At 60.3% G+C, this 23,426-nt stretch overlaps 1 protein-coding gene across 1 annotated transcript in view; it reads left to right on the top strand.

Moving 5' to 3' along the window:
- Positions 1 to 23,426, top strand: part of ARHGAP23 (Rho GTPase activating protein 23) — a 71,948-nt gene that overhangs the window by 16,808 nt on the left and 31,714 nt on the right. Inside the window, 11 exon segments of the mRNA XM_053893360.1 lie at positions 8,333 to 8,494; positions 11,072 to 11,099; positions 12,721 to 12,819; positions 13,002 to 13,080; positions 13,244 to 13,298; positions 15,883 to 16,287; positions 16,289 to 17,048; positions 18,656 to 18,811; positions 19,023 to 19,134; positions 19,294 to 19,351; positions 20,868 to 21,011. Of these exon segments, the coding sequence (XP_053749335.1) occupies positions 8,333 to 8,494; positions 11,072 to 11,099; positions 12,721 to 12,819; positions 13,002 to 13,080; positions 13,244 to 13,298; positions 15,883 to 16,287; positions 16,289 to 17,048; positions 18,656 to 18,811; positions 19,023 to 19,134; positions 19,294 to 19,351; positions 20,868 to 21,011 (2,058 nt within the window).

Genomic DNA, 23,426 nt, shown 5'->3' with positions numbered 1-23,426 from the left:
GCGGGGGAGAGGAGGTGTCACAAACACCCCGACTCAGGGCAAGATTGGCTCCGGATGGGGAGAGTGTGGGGTCCGGAGAGGCCCTTTGGACCGCCCTCTGCCCCACAGGCCAGACTGAGTGGGGTCCCCACGCTCCCGGTGACGCAGGGTTATGGCACACGGAGTTTGTTGAGACGCGGGCTTGCTTGGCCGGCTCCTCTGCTTGGCCTGTTAGGGCATGCCAGGACGACACACAAGTGGTGCTGGGAACCAGGCATCTGAATGGGGCAAAGGGGTGGAGGAGGACTGGGGGGGGCGTGGTGGGGGAGGCCGCCTGGAGCGGGGAGACTGGGGCAGGGGTCAGAGGCCCAGGCGTGGGCTGGGCGGGCATGCCTTGGGTATCACATTGCCTGCATGCCTCGGATGGCCGGGGACTGGCGGCAGATTTGCTCTGTCTGTGTGTGGGGTTGTGGGGGTGGTTATGGGTACGTGCCTGGTGGTATGCGATGAAGATCTGGGACCAGTCGGAGAGTCATCAATGTGGGATGATTCGCTTGGGGTAGGGGCATTATTTGTCATGTGGTTTGGGGACCTACATTCTGGGGGGAGGCGCTAAGCAAGCCAGGGGAAGGGAAAGCAGGCAAATTGACCCTGAGCCCCTCCCTCTCACTTCCGGAACCACAGGCCTCTCTTCTTATATGTCTCGAGACCCTTGGGCCCAGGATGCTCTCTTCCTTCTGCCCCGTGGCTGGTTGTCAGGCCGGTCCTGCAGCCTTCCGCTTCTACAGCCCGGGCCGCCCTCTTGTTGGAGGCCTAACCTGGAAGGCCCCTGACCCCACCCTCAAATTGTCCCCTCATGGAAAGAAGAGGCCTGGAGCCCCTGCCACAGGGGCTCCCTGGGTGTGTGTGGGTTTCCCTTGGTGGGAATGAAGGCAGCTGGCTCGGGCCTGAACCTGGAACTTGGGGACCCCTAAAGGTTTCGGAGCTGGGATACTAGTAGACATATAAGCATCCTGAGGGCGAGATGGGTACTTGACTTATTCTCCAAGGTGTCTCAGCCCCTGGCACAGTACCTGGCCCACAGCAGCCCCTCAAGATGTGGTATTTGAACGGATAAACAAGGTGATACAGGAGATCTGAGTGAGTCCGGGATCAGGTTTCAGCTTAGTAAAAGTGAGATCTTGAAGCGGTCACTTTCCCTCTTTAAGCCTCAGTTTCCGCATCTGAAAATGGGTGTAAAAACAATCCCTGCATATCCAGTCCTTAGGGTCAGAGCCACATGAGATCCAGTGAAAGTGCTTTCAAACAGTCAAAGGATGATTATCTCATTTGGAGGAAGACTGGATGCCCTCCCCTTGGAGGTGTAGCCCCCAAGCCCTGCCCCAGGGACCCTCAGGGAGATCAAGTTGAATGGATTTTGCAAGCTGGTCAAAGCAGAGGATGACGGGAGGGACTGCTCAGCGGGGTAATTCCTGATTTGGGGGGAGGAAGCTGGCAAGGGTGTAGGGGAGGAGGACTCACACTAGGCAGGAAGGCTTGGAATAGAATCTCAGCTACGCCTGGTATTTCCCAGCCCTTGGCCCCATCCCCCACCACCCTCTGGGATCCACCCCACATTCCTTTCCCAGAGGAAATGGGGGAGGGGGCTGAGAGACTCCCCAGGCCTGTAGGACCATTTATTCAAACTGTGTACACCCTTCAAGGCCCTACTGTGTGTACCCCTCCCCTGCTGACATCCCTGTGAGCCAGAGCTGAGCAGAGGAGGTGGGGTGGGGAAGGTGCAGGTTTGTGTTGGAAGAGACTGGAACCTCCTTGCTGCCCGGCCAGGTTAGAGGGCAGGAAATGGACATCACATGTGGTTTAACATTTCCCAGGTCTCTGAAGCCCTGAACACAGAAACCCCCTGCCGCTTCTCCGCCTCGCCCCTCCCTGTAGCCCTCAGAAACCTCAGCAGTTTCCAGGGAAGTGAATTCTTGATCCAGACCCACAGCAGCACCTGTTGGCCATGAAAGGCTCCATGGAGCACGATGGGGGAGAGTCACTCCATTTCCTCAGAACCAGAGACTGGGCTTGAAGCAAGAGGAAAAGAAGTTAGACAGCTGGAAGGACTTACCGGCTACTTACCGGGAGAGTGGGCCTGATTCTGAGCGAGGACATCCCTATGGTGGTTGCCCTCTGCTTGGGGCCACAGACTCTGACATAGCTGAGGACGGCCTGGCGGTGCTCCCGGCTGGTCTCCGAGGGCCTGGCCTTGGTGGAGGCTGGCGGCGTGACAGGGAGACCCAGGGCAGGCAAGGGCAGGAGTGGGCCTGACCCAGAATCCTTGGTTTTCTAGTGACAGAGGGGTGGGGGAGGGTGCCAATGGAGGTGCCAGGTCTCCACTCCTCCTGACTACAGTTCTTTCCCATTCTGCCCCTAAGCCCTCCTGACTCAGCGCTGGAGGCAGCCTTGCTCTTCCCGTCAGGCTTCCGCCAGGGTGGGGGTGGGGGTCCAGCTCCTGCACAGGGGGCCCAGCAAGCGGCAAACAGGAAACAGGAGAACAAAACCGCTCCCTGGCCCCCACTCACCCTGGCCCTGCCTCACCCTCACCCTTCCTCCTCCCTTCCTTCTCCCTCCCTCGCTCCTGCCCGGCCCTGTAGTCCTCTAGTCCCCCTCCCTCTGCCCTGGCCCTTCTCCTCCCCTACCTCTCCGTCTTCCCGCCTGCTGCTTCCCACTCTGTCCACCACTTGATCCAAACTCGATTCAACCTTGATCCAACCTCAGCAAGGGCTGTCCTTGCCGAGGACACAGGTGATGGGATGCGGGTGAGCAGGGGGAGCTGCCCCTTCTGTAGGGTTCTCCCTTCTGATGACTGCCCTACAAGGGCCCAGCCGTATGGCTCTTCCTCCCCAAACTCCTAGATTTGGGGGCGGGGAGGGGGCTGGAGCTGCTCCCCAACCCCAGCCTCCCTTCTCTGGCTGCAGGCTAGAATTTGGGTAGAAGATCCACAGTTGGAGTGAGGGGCTCTGGGCTTGGAGTCCCATGCTGCCATAGCAAGCTAGGTGCTCTTGGGCCTCCATTTCCTTCCCTGAAAATTGGGTCATGGCAAGTGGCCCTGGGCCACAGCGAGTGGCTGTGGCGAGAAGCCACCGTGAACAAATGAGATAGAAAAGGTGGTGGTGATCGCACGCCCACTGGCCAAGGCCTCTACTGGCCCCACCCGGGAAGGGGCCTGGGAAGGGAGCCAGGAAGGGGAGGCAGGCAGGGTCTGCCATCAACATGGGCTTCCTGTCTGACTCACATGCTGGGGGTGGGGTGGGGGCCAGCTTGGAGCCCATTGTCAGCTTGGTGGTGGCCCCTCTGGGTGAGACTAATGGGCAGGGTGGCCTCGGGGGAAGAGGGTTGGTCACAATCCCCTACAGGTGGTGACGGGGACTTCACCTGCAGCCTGAGGTTATATCGTAACTCTGGTATGAGAGTCTGTCTGCTCTCAGTGCTGGGCAGTGTGTGTGTGTGTGTGTGTGTGTGTGTGTGTGTGTGTGAACTGAGGGGGCAGAGCACCGGCGCATGGAGTATGTATCCTGGACAACGTGTGCGTGTCATCTGGCTTGCCTTCGTGGGTGTCTCTGTGGGGTGGGGTGTGTGTGGGGCGTACAGGTGAGCTCCTGGGGCATCTGGTGTGCTTTTAAGGACACAGTGGGTATGCTTGCAAACGTGTCCGTGTGGGGTGCGTGGACCAAGGATGCACGGGAGGGTGTCCAAAGTGTGTATGCATATGGAAAGGTGTCCACACACGATGTGTACGTGAGGGGAATAGTGTGTTTACCTGGGGTCTGTGGACAGAGGGAGAGTGAGTGTGTGTGGGTGTGGATGGGAGGGTAGCCGGTGTATAGGTGTGTGGGCGGTGTGGGTCCATACAGGGTGGGTAGGACTGTGTGCGTCCCTGCGAGGAACATGTGCGCACGAGTGAATGTGTGTTTCTCGGGCACAGCCAAGCTGGATGTGCGTGTGTACTGTCGAGTACAACGTGTGTGGGCCGGGGCAGTGTGAGTTTCCGTGTGAGCGGGAGGGTGAGGGTGTGTGTGTCTGTGTGTGTCCGTAGAGGGTGTGCAGTGTGTGGCTGCGCGGGGGCGCTGTATGGTGCCTCCCGCGTGTGTGTGTGTGTGTGTGTGTGGGGGGGGGATCTGGGCGGCCGCGCACAGGGGCCGCCCCGGAGGGGGAGGTGTCTGCCCTGCCACTCGGCGGCGTGTCCGGGCTCAGGCGCCTTCAGCCAAGAGGCTCCGGAGGCGCGGGAGGCGCGGAGCTGCCCCAGCCGTCCTGCCGCCATCCGCGCGGGCCGTCCGTCCCCTCGGGGCCCCTGGGTCCCGGGCCCGCGGCTCCGGGGGGCGGGCGGGGGCCTCCGGGGCCCGCCTGCCGCCCGGGGGGCCGAGGACGCCGCCGGCCGGGCGCCGTGGAGCGGCCGGGGGCCCCCGCGCCCCGCGCCCCTCTCCGGAAGCCGGGCCCGCGGCTCACTGGGGCGGGGGTGGCGGCGGCGGCCGGGCCCGGGCCCGGGGGCCCCCTGCGGCCGCGGCGCTCGTGGGCAGCTCCGTGTGGCGCGTGGAACGCGCGGGGGCCGGGGGCTGGCGCTGGGAGCGCGCCGTCGGCGTGGACTGCAGCGCCCCGGAGCCGCGCTGCCTCTGGCTGCCCTGCCTCGTCCACAGGGACCGCCGCGCGCCGGGGCCGCGCCGCGCCAGGGTGAGCGCCGCTGGGGGGGGGGGGGGGGGAGGCTGCTGGGCCGGGGCTAGGGGGCAGGGGTCCGGCCTCGACGGGGCGGGTGGGATCGGGCCACCAACTCCCTGGGATCTTTGAGCTGAGTGCGCCCTGCGTCGTGGGACCGATGCCCCAGGAGTGGGGAGCGAGCGAGGAGCTGGAGACACACGCGGGTGAGGGTGGCAGGTTGTGGCTGGGAGCTTTGCCCGGGGTGCTGGATGAGGACTGGCCAGTCTGGGTGGTGGCCTCCAGTGGCTCAAGCCTCTTGGTTTATAGGCAGTGGAAGGACGGAAGGGACCGGGGTTGTTTGAGGAGATGTCAGGGCATGGAATCCTGAGGAGTTTGGCTGGCAAGGACCCCGAGTCGGAGGCAGGCAAGGATCATACTAAGTGGACTGGTGGGCACCACTCCGCCCTCTCCCTGGTAGGGGCTGTGGGCACAGGGGCACGCACGGGTTTCCTGGTGGGCAAAGGAGGCAGAGGTGGCAGGTAATGAGTGATCTCAGGGTGAGGACTGACAGGGCTGGAGATATAGGGGGTGGGGACAGTGTGTCTGATGTCCGGGATCGACCAGGCTGGTAGGGCGTGAGTCACAGTGGGCGCCGTGCCCAGCATGAACGCTGTGCTCCCTGCAGTGACCTCTTTATGCTCCTAGGGGGGAGGAGCAGGACTCCTGGGTTCTGGTTCCTGGTGTTGCCAACCCACCACGTGTCCAGTTCTGTCTAATTTGTGGCCCTGGGGCCATCTGACCTCTTCCCACCATCAGTTGGTATTTCTGGATGTCTCTTTCGTTCCTGGCATGAGGGCGAGAGCATTTGGAGATGGATCTGGGCCAGGAGAGCCGTAATCAGTGATGTCCCTGTGTCCCCCGAGCGTCTCCCTCTCCATCCCCTTGTCTCTGTGCCTACCCCAGAGAGGCAGAGTTGTGGATGTGTGTGAGCTGAACCCCTCCCCAATCTAGTCACCTTTCTGTTCCCATTGCTGGCTCATTCTCTGTTTCTGTGTCCATCATCTCCCTCCCTGTAAAGATGAGAGCCAGACCCAGGGGTGTCCCAGGTCAGAGGGGAGGAGAGGAAATGTGTGAATAATAGTATGAAGCATTGAGGTTAAATCCAAGGAAGAACTTCCCACAGGGGAGCCATCAGGTCTGGCTGTCCATGGGGGCCGTGGTGTCTCCTCTTCAGGCCGGGGTGTGGGAGCTGTGGCAGGGGGATTACCACACTGACGTTCTCAGGAACTGGTTGGAAGAGATGGGGGAAGGGGGACTGGAAGGAAGCATAAGAGGAAAGGGAGAGGCAGAGATAAGGGAGGGGGTGCCAATGGTGTTTGGGCCAGGAGGGGGCCTGAGAGAAGAAGGCCTGCCCGCTTCCCTGGGTTACATCCAGGCCCCTAGAGAGTGGCACCCCAGGCAGCTGGCAGCTCCAGGCAGGATGTGTGCTGGAGGAGGGGTGGGGGGCGTGCGGGGACCTGTCCCAGCCACTTCTCGTCACTGGGGCAGCTGGTGGCTTAAACCTTAATCCAGGACACCGGCAAAACAATGGGCCCTGCAAACAGCCTCAGCTCTGAGCCCCGGTGGAGTGCGTGCAGGGGGAGGCGGTCCACGCTGGGGAGGCATAGGGGCTTCTGGTAGGAGCAGGCAGGGGGGATCTGCCAGGCCCTCTGCTCTCCCTGATCAGTTCCTTGCCAGGTCAGCAGAGATAGGAAGTCCAGGGGATTTCGGACCTCAGCAGAATTCCCAGAGAATTTTCTCCTCTGGACTCTTCGGACCCCCATGGGGGTGTGGAGCTCAGTGGACAGGCTGGGCTGGGGCTACAAGTGGAAGGAGCCGAGGGGCCATCGCTGGACCTCCTGGCCCATGCTGGAATCTCAGCCGCGCCCTCCCAGACTGGGGATCATCCAGCTTTGGCTTGAACCCTTCAGGAGAATGAGCGCTCACGTCCTCAGCTGGTAGTTTTCCAGACGGAGATGATGAGAATGGTCTCCCTGGCCTGGAGCTTCACTTGTTCCCTGTACCTTTCACCTTGGCTGTGTTCTCTGGGACTGCACGAAGCAAGCCTACTGCCCCTGTCATATTGTTCTTTAGTCTTCTGAAATTTGAGTCTCAAGTCTGCCTGACTACAACCCCACCTCCCACCCCAATACAGAAATCCCCAGCGAAGGGCTGGACCCAGGGCTCTCTTCTACCAGAAATGTGAACAGGCTGGCGGCGGGGTGGGGGGGGTTGGGGGGGGTGGATACACGAAGGAGCTTCTTAGCGTCAGTACATCCAAGTGCCAATTTGAGCTTTCTCCAGCAGCTGGGCGAGGGAGAAAGGGGAACTTAATAGAGAAGGGGGGAGGCCCTCACCCCAGAACTGGGGCTTCCTCCGTCCACATCCAGCCTGCCTTTCTTCCCCTGCAGACTCCGGGCTCGTGCCAAGGAGCGAGGGGGTTGAGGAGACTGTTGAGGGTGAGGGTGAGCCCTCTGAGGTTTGGATTAGGGCCCCCCAGACAGGTTAGGATGCCTGAGGTTGGGGGTTAAAGCCCCGAGGGAGGCATCCTGGCTTTTCACCAGGCAGCCCGCCCTTGTCTTCCGTCTTGGCCAATCTGCCGGCCGCCTCCCTGTGCACACAGGCATCTCTCTGACGCCCTTCTGTCACCCGCTTTCCCTCTCTGCGTCTGAGCAGGGAACCTGAGGTGAGCCCTCTCTCAGGCAGTGTCCGCGCTACTCTCTCTCCCGCCCCAGAAACAGACCTGTGTGCCCTCAGACCCTGGTCTTCAGACATCCCCTGCCTGTCATCTTGGGGAATCCCAAGTATTCCAGCGGGTCGGCCAGAGGGCAGCCAAGTATCTCCCGCCACCCCCACCCGGTTCCCCTCTCAGATCCGGTGACCGGCCAGGCCTCTGGCTGGGCTCCGGAGCTCCAGGAAGTCCCTTCAGTTGTCTGATGTCCAGCCCGCTCCCTCGTGGCTCTAGTCCCTCACCTGTTGCTGCCGCTGCTCCTGAAGGATGCTTGTGCAAGCCAGTCTGTGTGTGCGTGCGTGTGGGTGTCTGTCTGCAGCATATGTTGTGTGCGTGTGCCTGTATGTGTAGGCATGTGTGGGAGACTCTGATCATGTGCGATTGTGTGCGCACGTGTTTGTCTACATAGCCTGTGTGTGTAGATTCATCTGTGCCTCCGTGTGTACCTTTGCACATGAGTGTGCTTCTCTGGGTGTGCGGATGTGTCTGTCTGTGTGTGAGATTGTGCAGCAGGCGGGAATGAGCTCAGCTTGGCAGCAGGCACTTCCCAGGCCAGAAGGCCCCGTGTCCAGATCCTGGAGCGTAAGAGGTGCTTGGCGAACATTTGCTGAGCCGACCTGATTGAGAACCTGGCTGGCGGCAGGGAGTTACTTCCCTGGGAGCAAAGGTGCCATGAGGGGATCGAGGGGAGAGAAAGAAGCAGCTTTGGACTGACGAGCGAGGGAGAGGAAGGAAGGGGGTGAGGAGGAGGTCGGGGAGCAGGGGAGCGTGCATGGAACCCCAGGGCCCTTGCCCCCCCTCCCCCTCCCCTGCTCCAGGCCCTCCCCCTGGCTGCGGGAGGCAGTGTGCACACCTGGGAGTGTGGGTCACACGGCTACTCAACCCTGGTTCCCTGTGCTTCCACAGCTGCCGCTGGGCCCGAGAGATGGGTGCTCCCCTGGGCGCCCCCTCCCCTGGCAGGGGCCGCGGACACTGCTGCTGTGCAAAAGTCTCCAGGACGGCTTTGGCTTCACCCTGCGCCACTTCATTGTGTACCCCCCTGAGTCAGCCGTGCACTGCAGCCTGAAGGTACACCCACCTTGCCCGCTGCCCTTGCCCGTCCTGAGGAAGCTTCGGTGGGGGGAAGGGAGGTTCGTCTGCACTGTCCCCTCCACAGCCCTTCTTCCGTGGCCTTGGGAGGAGGGTCCCTGAGAGGCCGGGGCAGCCCTGGCTGGGTCACTGGCACTGTACGATTGTGGAAGAGATCCCTAACTGCCCTGGGTTTGGTCTTCCCAGGAGAAGGGTGAACGGTTCAGGGCGATGAACTTGGGGGTGGGGGAAGCCAGGACACTCACACGCACCCCCACACTCTTGGCCCCTGAAAACTGAGCCGCCTTCTCGAAGAGGTGAAGTTCCTGGGACTCTGTCCTGTGGCCACTTCTGAGCTGGCTTTGTTGCTCCCTCCCTAGCCTGAGCTCTTGGGGAGTCCATCCTAAAACACCTCTGGGACTCCTCCCGGAGTGCCCCGGGCCCTGCACTCGCCTCGGCTCTGGGCTCTGGGTGCTGGAGAGCGCCAGGCTGGGAGGGGGGCGCCCTGGGTTCTAGTCCTAGTGGAGCTCCTTACGTAACTTTGGTCTCACTCACTGGTCACTTCTCCTGCTGTAATGTGAGGGCGTCTATCTACTTGACCCCCACGAGCCCTTCTGGCCGTAGTATAAATGTCAGGTTCTCTGTGCCTAACCTACAGTGTGGGCTGGGGGCGGCCAGGCATGCGGGAAGAGCGAGGGTCCTCGGCAGGAACTGGGGCTCCCCAGGAGGGCCCCCCTCCCTTCCCCCACCTCTTTCCCAGCAGGGCCGGAGACAGACTTATTTTGGAGTCAATGAACCTGTTACTCCCCCCCCCCCCCAACCCCAGGGCTGAGACCAGCTGTGTGGGGCTCTCCTCTGGGGAGCTTGGTCCCACCTGCCAGAGAACCGGGGCCTTGGGTTTCACTGCCTGTGTCTGTGTACTTGCATGGCTCTCTTTGTGTGCACTTGGGTGCCCAGTATGTGGGTCATATGCATGCATGTTTGTGTATGTAGGCGTGGGTAGACAGGTGTCTCTAAATACACGTCTTCAGTATGTGTCCCTGTGCTCTCTCACCCGTGTCTCAATCCGGGAGCACCTGCGTAAACTATTCCCATTGGCTGCAGCCATGCTTAAGAGTGTAAGTGGGGGCTGACGGTGTGTGAGAGGGGCACAGCCCCCTGCCCCTTGATGCCCAAGGACACCAACCTTCTAGTTCCCTGGAACCTCCAGTCCTTCCTTTCCTCTTCCCCCAGAATGTCCCTCCTGCCTGGCCCCTGCCCCCTTTTCTCAGGGGGCCCTGCTGAGGGGTGACCGGGGCGGATGCAGCCTGAGTGGCCTAGGCTGGGTGGTGGACCTGTTTCAGAGAGACCTCGCTCACGTGGGGCGCTGGAAGACCCTGGGCGGGGCAAGCCAGGGGTGGATTCCATCCCCTTTCCAGAACCTGCCCAGGTCTGGGAGCCTGTAGGGAGCTCAGCCGTCTAAATGCATCCATCTGCCTTTGCCACCCGCTCACTGTGCTGTCAGCTCACATCAGCAGGCGCGCACCCCACACAGGGAGGGCAGGGGCAGAGGGACTGCTCTCCAGCAGTGCCCCACAGCCTTCATGTCCTGGCTGGGGTGCCAGAGGGTCCTGGGTTCCAGCCCTGGCTCGGAGTGGCCCTGGATAAGTCATGCCCTGTCTGTCATCTGCGGTAGAATGGATGGTCTGTGGACAGGGGTAGATACGATGACGCTAAATGTCGGGTCCAGCTCTGATGTGGGACCCTGTCTCGCTGGCCTCCTTTCCCTCATTTCAGTTCCCTCCCCAAATCCGGTACCCTCCCTCTCACTACCAGGATGACCCCAAAGGTCTCCCTAGTGGGTCTCCTGGACTCCATTTCTTAGCCCTGCCGGATGCTAGAACCCTGTTCCCTCACTGGTACTTCACATCCACTCTCTCCCACCCAAGAACCTTCACTGGCTCCCTCTTTCTGTCCTTTCAAACCTGAATGCTTTAGTCTGACTTCTGTCACTTGCTGGTGTTGCTTTCTTTCTCGCGTCGGCTCAGCTGATGCTGTCCTACAAATGCTTGTTTATTTCTGCTGCCCAGCGCCTGCGTACTCCCCTCCCCTCACCCAGACCGCCCTCTCCCCTCCCTCCTCAAACTTGCCTTAAAATCCCCTCCCCCAGAGGGGTGCTAATCAGGCCTTCCCTTCCCATTCTCTGAGAGCTGATAGCTACTGTTTGCACTCGTCATGCCTGCTTATCTGTGTCTGCCTGTGTGTCCTCTCTCTGCGCGTTACGTTTAGTGCCTCCTTCATTGGGCTTGGAGCTCCCCAAAGGGAGGGGTCATGGGTCCCCCACTGGATTGGGGGCGAATGGCTGAAATACAAGGTGGTGGGATCAGCAGTCATGAGAGGGGGTTAGTGTTATTGGGGACCATTGCATGGGACTTGATGACCGTCCCCACTGACACCCCTCCTGCCTCGTCTGGGCGCCAGGCTAGTTGAAGGAAGATAAGAGGGGAGGCCTTGGGTGGGGGACATCGAAGGGCCCGCCCAGGTGGAGCCACTGAGGGCTGGACCCAGGCCCCACACCCACCTCTCTGTCCCCTGCAGGAGGAAGAGAATGGAGGCCGAGGAGGAGGTAAGGAGTGGTGGGGGTGGGGCCCAGGGCTGGGGCTGAGCTGGGGCCCGTTTTCCAGCTTCTGTTTCTCTCCCGCTACCCAAGTCAGCCTGGGTTTTGCTGCCTGCCCTCCCACTGCCCCCAGCCCTGACTGCTGTCCAGTCTTTGCTCTCCTCTGTGTCTGCCCTTTCTCTCCTCAATCCTTTTTCTTTTCTTTTCTTTTCTTTTCTTTTCTTTTCTTTTCTTTTCTTTTTTTTTTAAGAATCCAAGAGGCAGCACATTTATTCTGGGCCCTAGGGGAGAGCTCCCTGAATTTCATTCCTACTCGTCATCACCAGTGACATGAGGACAGATCTTGGGCCCGCCAAGGCCCTGTGGTCCCTTCGATGCTTCCTTTCTTTTCTCACATTTGTCTCCCTCTGAGCCTGTCTGTTCCACACTGGGGGTGGTGCTCTGGGGAGCAGATGGCTTTCTAAGACCTGACCTCTGCCCTGGAGTTACTCCCAGCCTAGGCTGAGGCACAGACACAGGGCGGCAGAGCCTGGGGGCTGGTGGTAGGGTGCAGCTGACCAATGGCTGTCCTCGGAGATGGAGATGCTGGGGTTCTGTTGGGTGTGAGGGGAGCCCTGAGGTCTTTATCTTACCAGATGTGGGCCTGCCTCCCCTGGCTGTCACCCTCGCTATCCCAAAGGGCCCCTTTCTGCCACCTGGGGTATTCAAGGCAAAACTCCTTTTTAAAAAAAAATTTTTTTTTAATGTTTATTTATTTCTGAGACAGAGAGAGACAGAGCATGAGTAGGGGAGGGGCAGAGAGAGAGGGAGACACAGAATTGGAAGCAGGCTCCAGGCTCTGAGCTGTCAGCACAGAGCCCGACGCGGGGCTCGAACTCACAAACCGTGAGATCATGACCTGAGCCGAAGTCGGTTGCTCAACTGACTGAGCCACCCAGGTGCCCCAAGGCAAAACTCCTTTAACGGGCAGACTTCTTTCTCTGCCATTGGGGCTTCTGCTGGGCAGTTGTGGTGACGCTCCTGAGCCTCATTGCAGAGGCCCCTGGGGGCAAGGGGAAGAGCCAGCTGACCTAGAACAGGCCCCTTTCTCTGATGGAGACAGTTAGCAGCTGGGGTGTAATGTGATGTCATGAGGGGCTGAGTACTCATCTCAGGATCTTCAGGCCTCTGCTTAGAATCCTCTGCCCCTAGGGAAGGGGGTGGGGTGGGAAGCGTGGGTATGAGTGTCTGTGAGCCTCAGGGCCTTTCCGCAGCTTTCCCCAGGTCTGTGGGTGTGGGCATTCTGCATGTGTGGGTGCCTGCCCCACTAGACAGGGACCTCCACGAGGTCAAGGCCCATATCTGTCCATCCTTTTCAGTCTACTTTCTGGCACAGTGCTGGGATGAAAGCACCATTTAAGGAGTGACTCTGTGTGTCCGCGAACGTGTTTTCCCCACACTGGTCTTTGTTCTCCCAGGGGTGGATCCTCTTGTCTTATCCTATACATCCACGTCTCTGTGAATGGGTGGGTCCGTGTTTGTGTCCGTGTGAGTGTGACCGTTCTCTGAGTGTGTGTCCCCTGTGTGCGTAGCTGTGCATGGGTGTGACCTTCAGCAGCCACCCCCAGCTAACCTGGCTGATGCTCACCAGGACCCTCCCCCCGGCACCACCGCCTGGAGCCCATGGATACCATTTTTGTCAAGAATGTGAAGGATGATGGCCCCGCCCATAGAGCGGGCCTTCGCACCGGTGAGCTGTCCTTCTCTGGGTCTCTTCCACCTGCTCTCTGGTTAGGATGGGATTCTCAGATCCAGGTGTTGGGGAAGGCCCTGTCCTGGTGCTGTCATCCATGCCTGGTGCAGGGGTTCTCAGGAGGGGCCATTGTCACCCGTTGGCCTGCTCACATGTGGTTCTGCCCCCCCTTTCCCCAGGAGACCGGCTGGTGAAGGTGAACGGGGAGAGCGTCATTGGGAAGACCTACTCCCAGGTCATAGCTCTGATCCAGAATAGGTGAGTGCCCCCTGCCTCCCTTCTCCTGTAATAGCTCCCAGCACACTCATTGAGTCCCTGCACACCACCCCCTTGACCCTGGGGTTGCCCTGGCGACCAGGATCCCTGTTCTCCCAGACCCTGTTGCCTCAGCCTGGCCTGACCCCCTGCCCTGTCTCTGTAGTGATGATACCCTGGAGCTCTCCATCATGCCCAAGGACGAGGACATCCTCCAGCTGGTGAGTCCTGCCCTGCTGTCTGAGGCGGAGGGGCCCTGGGGCCTGGGGGCGGGATACATCTCTCTTCCTTGGGGCCTCCCTTCTGCCTTCGGGAGGCAGAGAAGAGTGTAGGGTGCCGCACCAGTCCGGCACTGCCCAATCAGGGATGCCAGGCCCATCCCTGGGCTGGGGCCGGTTGTTGCTTCATTCAGGGCTGCTCTGTGCTGGGGGAGGGGGAGGCGCTGGCCTTGGCAGGCAGGATTCCTGCCAGAGTATCTGGAAGGAGGATGGCCCAGCGGGCCCTGCCAGACTGGCACGTTCTTGTCAGCTCCCAAGAGACTGTTCTCCACACCCCCTCCCTGCCTGGCCCCGAGTGAGCATGTCTTCTGTAGCTGTGTCCACACACACACACACACACACACACACACACACACACGCAGACTTACACACGCCTACATATGCTATCTTTCTGTGCACACCGACCCCAGGCCTGTCCCAGAGCCCAGGGCAGTCCTCTCTGCCCAGTGTCCAATTTCCTGATCTCATGGGTCTTAGCCAGATGCCAGCTTGCTTGCCCTCAAGGTCACTGCCCCCCTGGGGGAAGGCTGAGGGCCAAACCCAGGAGGCCCTGGGAGCCGGGCTGGCTTCTGCCCTGGATGTGCTCTCATAATCACTGTAATCACGGTGCCATGCTTGGCACCCTGCCCCTCTGGGAACCTCCACCCTCTGACCTGGATTGTCCCCTTGCCCTTCCTGGGGAGGGGGAGATAAGCCTGGAGGCCCAGAGAGGTGGATGGCTCTCCGCAAGTCTCAAAGGCCCTGCGGGTACACTTCCCCCAGGGCCGAGGCAAGGAAAGCCAGGAGGGGGTGACAGGGCGGGATCTAGGGCTGCCCTCCATCTCTCCAGCCGGAGGAGGGGGGGGGGCAAGGGGTGGGGAGAGCAGCAGCCTTGAGCTGTGTTACCGGGGTTCGAGGTTCGGGTGGGCCGGCGGCCCCAGATGTCAGCCTCTGGGGCCCTCCGCTGGCCCCCTCCATCCTAGACCAGCCAGAGGGTGGGGCCCAGGCATTCCTGTGGTTGGAAGCCAAGGCTGGAGGCCAATGGGGCCTCGGCAGCTGCTGACGCCACCGCCGACGCGGCGAGGCCCCTCCACACCCATCTTCCCCTCCCTCCTCCTCCCGCCAGCCAGCCGCTGCTGAGAGAGAGAGAGAGAGAGAGAGAGAGAGAGAGAGAGAGAGAGACAGAGACGGTGGGGGGCCGAGGGCAGCCGCTGGGAGGGCAGACTGGGGGTGGGGCACAGAGGTGGGGCCAGCACAGTGGTCAGTGGGGGTTCACCCCCCGGCCAGGGAAGGCGGAGGCTGGCCACGATGCTGTCGCCAGCGCCTCCGCCGCCGCCGCCGTGGTGATGCGGGGAGCCTGGGGAGCCGGCAGGATGGCAGGAGGGAGAGGTATGTGAGTGTCCCCCGGCTGGGTGTGTGGGTCCGAAGGGGGCTGAGTGTGAGTACGGGGGGTGTGGTCTAACTTGTCCTCATCACATGATGTGTGTGCCTGGGACTGGAGGTGTAGTTTATATGTGTCTCATTGTGTTTCGCTCTGTGTGTGTGTCTTTGGGTGTGTATTTTCCAGTATCTCCTTGTGGTGTGGCACGCACATGCGCGTGCGCGTGGGAGCGTGTGTGTGTATGTGTGTATTGTGTTTCACTCTCCCACCCTTTGATACTTCACCCTGAGAGACGCCCCTGGGCACCCATCAAGGGCCAGGCTAGGCCAGGGCCACAAGGCCTCTGTCCCTAGGGGCTGCCTCCTTTTTTGGCTGGGCCTGGGCACCGGCCCTGTCACTCCTCAGCAATGCAGCGTCAGCCTCGGCTCCCAGTGCCAGATTCCAGGCCTGGGGTGGCAGAAGGTGGCCTGAGGCCCCTTAGACGGTCCGGCCCCTCCCCCAAGCCTGGCCCAGAGGGAGCAAGAGGTGGGCAAGTTTCTCTTCACTCTGGAGGCCTAGGAGCCAGGCCCCGGCTCCCCGTCCAGGGGACGGAAGGACGGCGGGGCTTTCCCAGCCCCCGCCCAACCCCAGCCCACCCCGCCGTGGACACACCCCTTGGTCAGCTGCCGTCTCTGTCTTCTGCCACCTTGACTGGTCTCTGGTGGGTTTTCCCAGCCCAGCCCGGAGGGCTGTGGGCACTGTTGGATGTAAGGCAGCAGGGAGGCGGCTGAGGCCAGCATGGGGGAGGACCCCAGAAAACAGATGTTGGAATGTTTGTGGCTACAGGCAGTCCTTGTCATAAGTCTTAGAGAAATCCTGGCTGTTTCTCTAGTGAGAGAGGGAGAGAGAGAGAGAGAGAGACAGAGAGTGAGAGAGTGTGTGTCTGTGTGTGTGTGTGTGTGTGTGTGTGTGTGACTCTCAAAGGCCTCTAATTTCTTTGTTCTCTCCCTCCCTCCCCCCGACTCTCTTTGGAGCATGCCTTCCGGCTCCCACCCACTCAGGGCCCCCCTGCCGCTTGGTCCTTTCCTTCAGTCCACTTCTCTAGGGTCCTGATCTCCCAGGGCTGATGTAACTCCGCCCTGTGGGACTTGTCCAGCCCTGCTCACCTGCCTCTGTGTCCCCGGCCAGGCCTACTCCCAGGATGCCTACCTGAAGGGGAACGAGCCGTATTCTGGAGAGGCCCGGAGTATCCCAGAGCCGCCTCCGATCTGCTACCCTCGCAAGACTTACGCCCCGCCAGCCCGGGTCTCTACCTGGGCCACTATGGTGCCTGAGCCCCTCTCAGCACTGCCCAGTGACCCCCGGAGTCCTGCTGCCTGGAGTGACCCGGGGCCCCGCGTCCCTTCTGCCACCCGTACCCATCTGGACAACTCTTCCTTGGGGATGAGCCAGCCCCGCCCCAGCCCTGGTGCCTTCCCCCGCCTCCCCTCGGAGCCCCGGACGCCCCGTGCCTTCCCTGAGCCTGGCAGCCGGGTGCCCCCCAGCAGACTGGAGTGCCAGCAGGCTTTGTCACACTGGCTGTCAAACCAGGTACCCCCGCAGGGCGGGGGAGAGACGGTGTCCTGCCATGCCCCCCCGGGCCCGCAGTGCCTCCCAGGACCGGTTGGAGGATGTGACTGCCCACCGCCCATGGCCCTGCTCCACCTCCCAGGGTGCCTTGAGCCAGTTGGGTCAGGAGGGCTGGCACCGAGCTCGCTCAGACGACTACTTGAGCCGGGCCACCCGCTCAGCCGAGGCGCTGGGTCCAGGAGCACTGGTGTCACCCCGTTTCGAGCGCTGTGGCTGGGCTTCCCAGCGTCCGTCTGCCCGCACCCCTGCCTGCCCACCCAGGGACCTTCCTGCGCCCCAGGCCCCACCCCCGCCTGGTCTGCAAGGCCTGGATGACATCGGCTACATCGGGTACCGGAGCTACAGCCCATCATTCCAGCGCCGGACTGGCCTCTTGCACGCACTCTCCTTCCGGGACTCACCCTTCGGGGGGCTACCCACCTTCAACTTGGCTCAGTCCCCTGCATCGTTCCCGCTGGAGGCCTCCGAACCACCCAGGGTTGTGCGCCCAGAACCCAGCACCCGGGCTCTGGAGCCCGCCACCGAGGATCGCCGCGACGAGGTGGTCCTGAGGCAAAAGCCTCCCACGGGCCGGAAGGTCCAGCTGCCCTCCACAAGACAGATGAACCTTGGGTTTGGTGAAGAGTCCCCAGAGCCAGAGTCCAGTGGGCGAGTGGAACGCCTGGGCAGGAAGGTGGCCCCTTTGGCCACTACTGAAGACTCTCTGGCTTCTATCCCCTTCATTGGTGAGTGACAGTAGAGGTGACTGTCTTGGGAGACTGGGTCGTCTGTGCCCTGTTTTACCCCACCCACCTGTCAACCATGGGCAAAACTCTGGGTTGAGTGCCGATTTCTCTGTCTGTCTGTCTGTCTGTCCACCCATCCGTCCTTTTGTTCTCTCCTGCATCCTGTCACCCTTCCTTTCATTCATTTCTCCCCCAGCCGTCTTTCTTTCCTCCCTCCCTCCTTCCTTTCATCCTTCATCCACCCGTCCGCCCACCCATCCATCACTTCTCTTCTTTTCCTCCTCCCTTTCTTCTTCCTCCCTTTGTTCATTCATTCTTCCTTCTCGTCTTCCATCATTCTTTCTTTTCGTCCTTCCTTCCACCCTTGCTTTCTTCTATCCTTCCTTTGTTCCTTTTACTTTTTGTTCCTTCCACCCACCCTCCACCCATCCATTTATCCAACAAATATTTGTGTCAGGCACCGTGCTAGGCTTCAAGCTCTTCTGGAGCGTGTGGTCCAGCAGCCGGACAGATGATCGGACAAGAACAGCCCCATGGTGTGTGTGTGTGTGTGTGTGTGTGTGTGTGTGTGTGTGTGTGTGATGGGAGTACAGGGGACTCTAGGAGACAGAGAAGGGTGACATGGTCCAGACTGGGGCGTGGTAGCCAAGGAGAGAATCTTAGAGGAAGGAGATTAGGGCTAAGATTTGAAGGATGAGAAAGAGTTAGGGGGAGAACGTAAAGGGAGAGAATAGAATATGCCAAGAACCCTGACGTGAGAGAGGAGGGTGCCTTTCGAGGTCGCCAGAAAGGGTCCAGAGGGGCTGTGTCAGTCTCTGGGGAGTTGGGGACGTTATCCTGAGAACAGAGGGGACACTGAGAGTTTGCTGCCTGTGGAACAGATGTTGGATAAGGGAGAGGCAAGAGAGAGGAGAGACAGGGTGGTTCCCAGGTTTCTGGTCTGCCTAGAGGATTGTGCCTCACCCCTACATCGGGAATGAGAGTGGGGCAGGAAAAGGTTTAAGGTTTGCTGACTGTGTCTATGAGGGTGCAGGATAGGCTGGGCTGGGTCTAGGGGCTTGAGATAAAGACCAGATACAAGATCATGAGACTGGGACCAGAAGTGGAGAGACAGTACCTGGAACTGAGCAGGGTGAGCTCACCCTATGGTGGTCATGGGAGTGAGGGAGAAGAGGCCAGGCCAGACCCAGCCCTGGCCTCCCCCGGTCAGCTTTCGGTCAGAGTGGTCAGACACAGCGTCAGTAATTTCCCAGTGTGAGGGGGAAACGTAGCGCCTGCCCTCAGGGAGCCCCCAACTGACGGAGGAGACAGTCCTTATCCTCAAGAGACCCCCGGTCTGGTGGGGGAGATAGTCCGAAGCTCTCAGGAGCCCAGTCCAGGGAGGGTGGCTCAACCTCAGGCCTGGGTGTGAAGGAGGAGGCAGGGGCGGAGCCTCCATGCTCACAGTCTGGGGATGGGGGGCCCTTGGCCACGGGCGTATTGCCAGCAGGGCCTCGGAGGACCTGAGCCTTGGGCACGTGGTCTGGGCCAGGACGCGAGGCTGGGGGCGGGGGGCAGGCGGGTTTAGCTTTCTGCCACCTTTATCCACCGCTCCCCTCTGCTTGCAGATGAACCCACCAGCCCCAGCATTGACCTCCAAGCCAAGCATGTCCCTGCCTCCGCTGTGGTCTCCAGCGCCATGAACTCAGCCCCCGTCCTGGGCACCAGCCCATCCTCCCCAACCTTCACCTTTGCTCTTGGCCGCCATTACTCCCAGGACTGCAGTGAGTGCTCCCTGAAGCCCTTGCCCCGTCCTTTCCCTGGCTGCCTGGTCCTCAGGGGTCTCTGCTGGGCTTGCTGCCTGATGTATGGCCTCTTCTTGCCAGCTTCTGCTACTCCAGGGGCCCCGTGGGTGGTCACCTCCTGGCCCTGCCCAGACAGGAGGGCTCCAGGGAAGCCCTGGCCCTCCTGCTGACCCTGTGGGTGGCTTTGCAGGTAGCCTCAAGGCCGGCCGCCGCTCCTCCTACCTGCTGGCCATCACCACAGAGCGCTCCAAGTCCTGTGACGATGGGCTCAACACCTTCCGGGAAGAGGGCAGGGCTCTGAGGTGAGGACAGCGTGGGCTGGGACGGGGCTCTCGGCCCTGGTGTCCTCTGTGCCCCCCAGGCAATGAGCTCCCTCCCTGGAAGGCTTCTGAGCCTTGGGATTTGAGGAGAAGTCCTAGCTGTGCTTCCTACCTCCCTCACACTCAGTTCTCACTCGCCAGGCGCCTGCCAAACCGAGTACCCAGCCTGCGGATGCTGCGAAGCTTCTTCACCGATGGGGTGAGTGGTGAGCGTGTGCGGGCGAGGGTGTCAGGGGAGCTGGGGAGGGACCGATGCCTCGGCTGCGGAGCCCCGTCTTGGGGTGGGTTTCTAGGCCTCTGGCTCCCAGGGCGGGAAGTGGTCTACTCTGGCTCCTGTGTCCCTCCCCCACCCCCCCAACCCTGTAGGCGATCCCCTGGTGTCAGCTATATGGGCTGTGTCATCACTTAAAGACACCCGCACCCTCCACCCACCCAAGGCCTTGGTCCGTATCGTTCCCCCCACTTAGAATGCCCTTTCCACACACTCCCCTCCACAGCCACGTGACTCACCTTTTAATTCCTTTTTTTTTTTAATTTTAATTTTTTACATTTATTTATTTTTAAGAGACAGAGAGGGACAGAGCATAAGCGGGGGAGGGGCAGAGAGAGAGGGAGTCACAGAATCCGAAGCAGGCTCCAGGCTCTGAACTGTCAGCACAGAGCCCGACGTGGGGCTCGAACTCACAAACCGTGAGATCATGACCTGAGCCGAAGTCGGATGCTTCACCGACTGAGCCACCCAGGCGCCCCTCACCTTTTACTTTCTTCGGGTTTATCTCCACCTTTTCTGAGATTTTAGCCTTCACCCCTGACATGTGATGCCTATTTTCTCCTTAGCACTTCTCATGTGATACAGTTTATGCATCTGTCCCCTCTCTTGCTTGTCTCCCAGATAGAATGTAAGCTCTGTGAGGGCAGGGATTTCATTTCGTTTGCTTGCTCCCTGTGGGTACCCAAAACTGCCTGCACAGGGTGGCCTGGGGCAGTATTTGTGTGGTGTCTTCAGGGGAGGGGGGACATTGGAAAGGAGGGGACACAGGACTGAGAGTGATGGACAGGCTGGAGTTTCCAGGCTCAGACCCTGGGGAGACGTGGGGTCAGTTCTGAAATGGCCTTAACTCTTCGTGATTACGGCTAGACTAGAAAAGCCACTTGATTTCAAACCCTCGGTATCTTTGGTTCATTTAACACCTTGAGGATATTGTCACCTGGCTTATTCCTTATCGCTTCCTCTGCTTACTTAACTCTCCCTTGACCTGTCACTTCTGTTGCTGGAGTCGTGTTGACACTATCACTTCCTCTGTTTAACTCCTTGTGGACATGACTACATGCTCCACTAACTCAGCCTTTGTTGATGTTTCCACTTCCTCTGTTTATTTAACTCCGTGTTGTCACAATCACTTCCTTTGTTTCCTTAGTTGCTTCAAGTCCATAAAATTAAAGGAGGTACCAGATTGGCTTTTCTCGCGTGGTGAGACATGTGGTCGGCAGGTCATAGCCTTTCTTCCTTTCTGGCTTCCTCGGCACATACATACGTCCCATGACCTCAGCGCGGTGGTTCAGAGAGGGCAAGCGGGGCCTGTGAGGCCACACAGCACAGCAGAGCGTGGCCCAGGCATCCACCAGGCCCGTGTGGCTGTGCGAGGTCCATGGGCCTTCTGGCATGCTGGCACCGTGGGAGCCCCCCTAAGTTGCCCTCCGTTGTGTCCCTGCAGTCCTTGGATAGCTGGGGTACTTCCGAAGATGCTGATGTTCCTTCTAAGCGACACTCAACCTCTGACCTCTCGGACGCAACCTTCAGCGATATCAGGAGAGAAGGCTGGTTGTATTATAAGCAGGTCCTCACCAAGAAGGGGAAGGTAAGGTGGTTGGCAGCCTGAGGTGGAGACGGATGGACGCTGTCTCCGGCAGAACTCTCCGGCTTTTATACCCGCCCCACAGCCTCTGGAGCCAGAGGGAACCAGCTGAGGCTGTAGCCTGAGGGGTAGAGGTTAGATGTTAGGAAGAACTTCCTGGGGGGCATAAAGAACTCACGAACAAGAGGGGTTAACCAGAGAGGTCGTCTCTGCTGCTGTGGGAGGGATCTGGTCAAACTGTGCCTGGAATTCTGACAGAACCATCCCACAGTGATCCTTGGTTGGCTGATGGCCCCAGAAAGGGTCACTGGGGGCTCACGGAAAATGAGGGAACAAGGCCAGGGTGATTCTTTCGGAGGAGCTGAGACCCCAAAAGAAGGCAGACGTTAGCCTTTTCGGGGCCTTGCGGGGCCAGCAAAGCTTTTAGTCTTTATCCTAAGAGCCACTGAAGCCCCTGGGGTCTCTTTCATTTGGCTTCCTGGGGAATGAATTAGAGAGGGGCCCCAGCTGGGGCCGGCTGGAGGCAGGAGGACCAATTAAGGGCGACCACAGCGACAGCTGGGCATGCAGGTGGCAGGGGGAGACAAACAGGATCCCAGAGCGAGGAGGCCGGGGCCCTGGGTCCACGGAGGCGACGCGGCCCGGGCGAAGCTGAGCGGAGCGGTTAGCATCGACCTGGGCTTGGCCCTTGCCTGCATCATGAATTGCCCGGGGGAAGCTTGGGTGACTCACCCGCCTATGACTCAGTTTCCTCGTCTGTAAATAGAGCTAACAACAACCCCTAGCATATACACCTGTTGCTGAGGATTAAACGAGATGATCTCAGCAAAAGTGCACCCAGTGCCTGGCACGGGGAGCTGCTAGTCCTCTGCTATTATTTGAATTTTCCACCCCGCCTTCTTGGGGTCTTGTACCTGGAGGGAATGTAAGCTTTGAAGTCAGACAGACTTGGAGCTCCTGCCCAGCCACTTATCCAGCATATGGTTTTGGGCAAGCCCCTTAACCTCTGTACCTCACTCTTCTGATCTGTAACATGGGGACAGTGTCATTCTACATCCCGGGCTGGAGGGAGGTGAAGTGAGATGTATGGGCCAGGTGGAGCTGGCATCCATCTGTGCCCTCATCCAGTCCACGATAATGACCGAGTGCCTGCCATGCTCCCGATTCTCGGTCGAGGTTCTGGGTATTTAGTGGTGTGGGAGGCAGGCCATCCCGCCCCGCTGGGGCTCAGGACAAGCAGAGGAAGCACCCGGTGCATAATAGTTGCCAACCCACGACTGTCAGGACTGGAGAGCTGAGCCGAATGGCACGCAGTAGGTGACTCCAGCCTAGGCGGGGTTGGGGGAAGGTGTCGGGGAGGCTGTGACATGAAGGGTGTGTGAGAATCCACAGAACAGGGAGGGGGTGGGAAGTGCTCTGACAGTGGAGATGCCCTCCTGGATGGTCTGGGAGAAAGGAACAGAGGGAGTGCTGGGTGGCCGCGAGCCAGGTGAGAGGTAGAAGCCGAGGTGGGGAGTCAGGTGCCTGCTTCGGGACCTCATCACCCAGGGCAAGCCTTTGCAGGGGTTTAGATGGGGATGGGAGGTGGGTAAGCCCAGGAGGCAAGGGTCACATCTGTGATAGGAGGTGACAATGCCATTGCCGCTGTCCAGGTGAGCCAGGGCGGGGGCTCTAAGGTCGTGGCATGGGGCGGAGGGGAAGGGACAATTTAGAGACACTGAGGGATGGATGGGTTTGGCTTGCTGATGGCTGGGAGGTGAGGGAGGGTGGAGGAGGCAGATGATGGCTGCGGGGGCGATGGGGCCTTCCCCTGAGCCACAGGGCACTGGAGGGGCAGGCTGGTGAGTGGAAGCCAAGGGTTCCTTTGGGGACTTGTGGAGTCCAAGGGCCCTGGGTCATGCCCCGGTGGGGGTGTCCTGGGTTCTGAGGCTCTAGGGCTGTGGCACCCGGGAGGGAGTCTATCAGGGTGTGCACTTGTAGCCACAGGTGTGGGAGCACTGAGGGAGAAGGCGAGAGACTGGCTGCACCTTGAGAGGAAGTGGGGAGAGCAGACCAAAGAGGAAAGCCAGCAAGATGGCAGGAGGGGTTGCCTAGGAGGGCAGCAGGGGCCAGCTGTGTGAACTGAGGAAGGGGAGATGAACCCTTCCAGCCCCAAGTTTGAGCTCCTCTGAGGGCCAGGGGAGAACTGCGGACTCCGGCCTGCGAGGTGGCCCATCTCCCAGCTCTGGATGGCCCCAGGCAGCCGCACCACAGTGTCTCCCAGGCAGGGACGGGAACTGGACCCTTCCTGCTCACTGACCGGTACTGGAGGACAGGGGCTTCCACTCCTGGCTTGGCCAGGACCCGATTTCACTTGTCCCCTCGGTGCTGTGGCCTGGGAGTTAGGAGAGGGGTCATTAAGTCAGCTTCGAGCCCTTA

The sequence above is a fragment of the Panthera pardus genome, unplaced genomic scaffold (genome assembly GCF_024362965.1).
Source record: "Panthera pardus isolate Hobbes unplaced genomic scaffold, ASM2436296v1 HiC_scaffold_3, whole genome shotgun sequence".
Taxonomy (NCBI): Eukaryota; Metazoa; Chordata; class Mammalia; order Carnivora; family Felidae; genus Panthera; species Panthera pardus.
The sequence above is the reverse complement of the archived record's forward strand: the minus strand, read 5'-3'. Positions and strand labels throughout refer to the sequence as shown.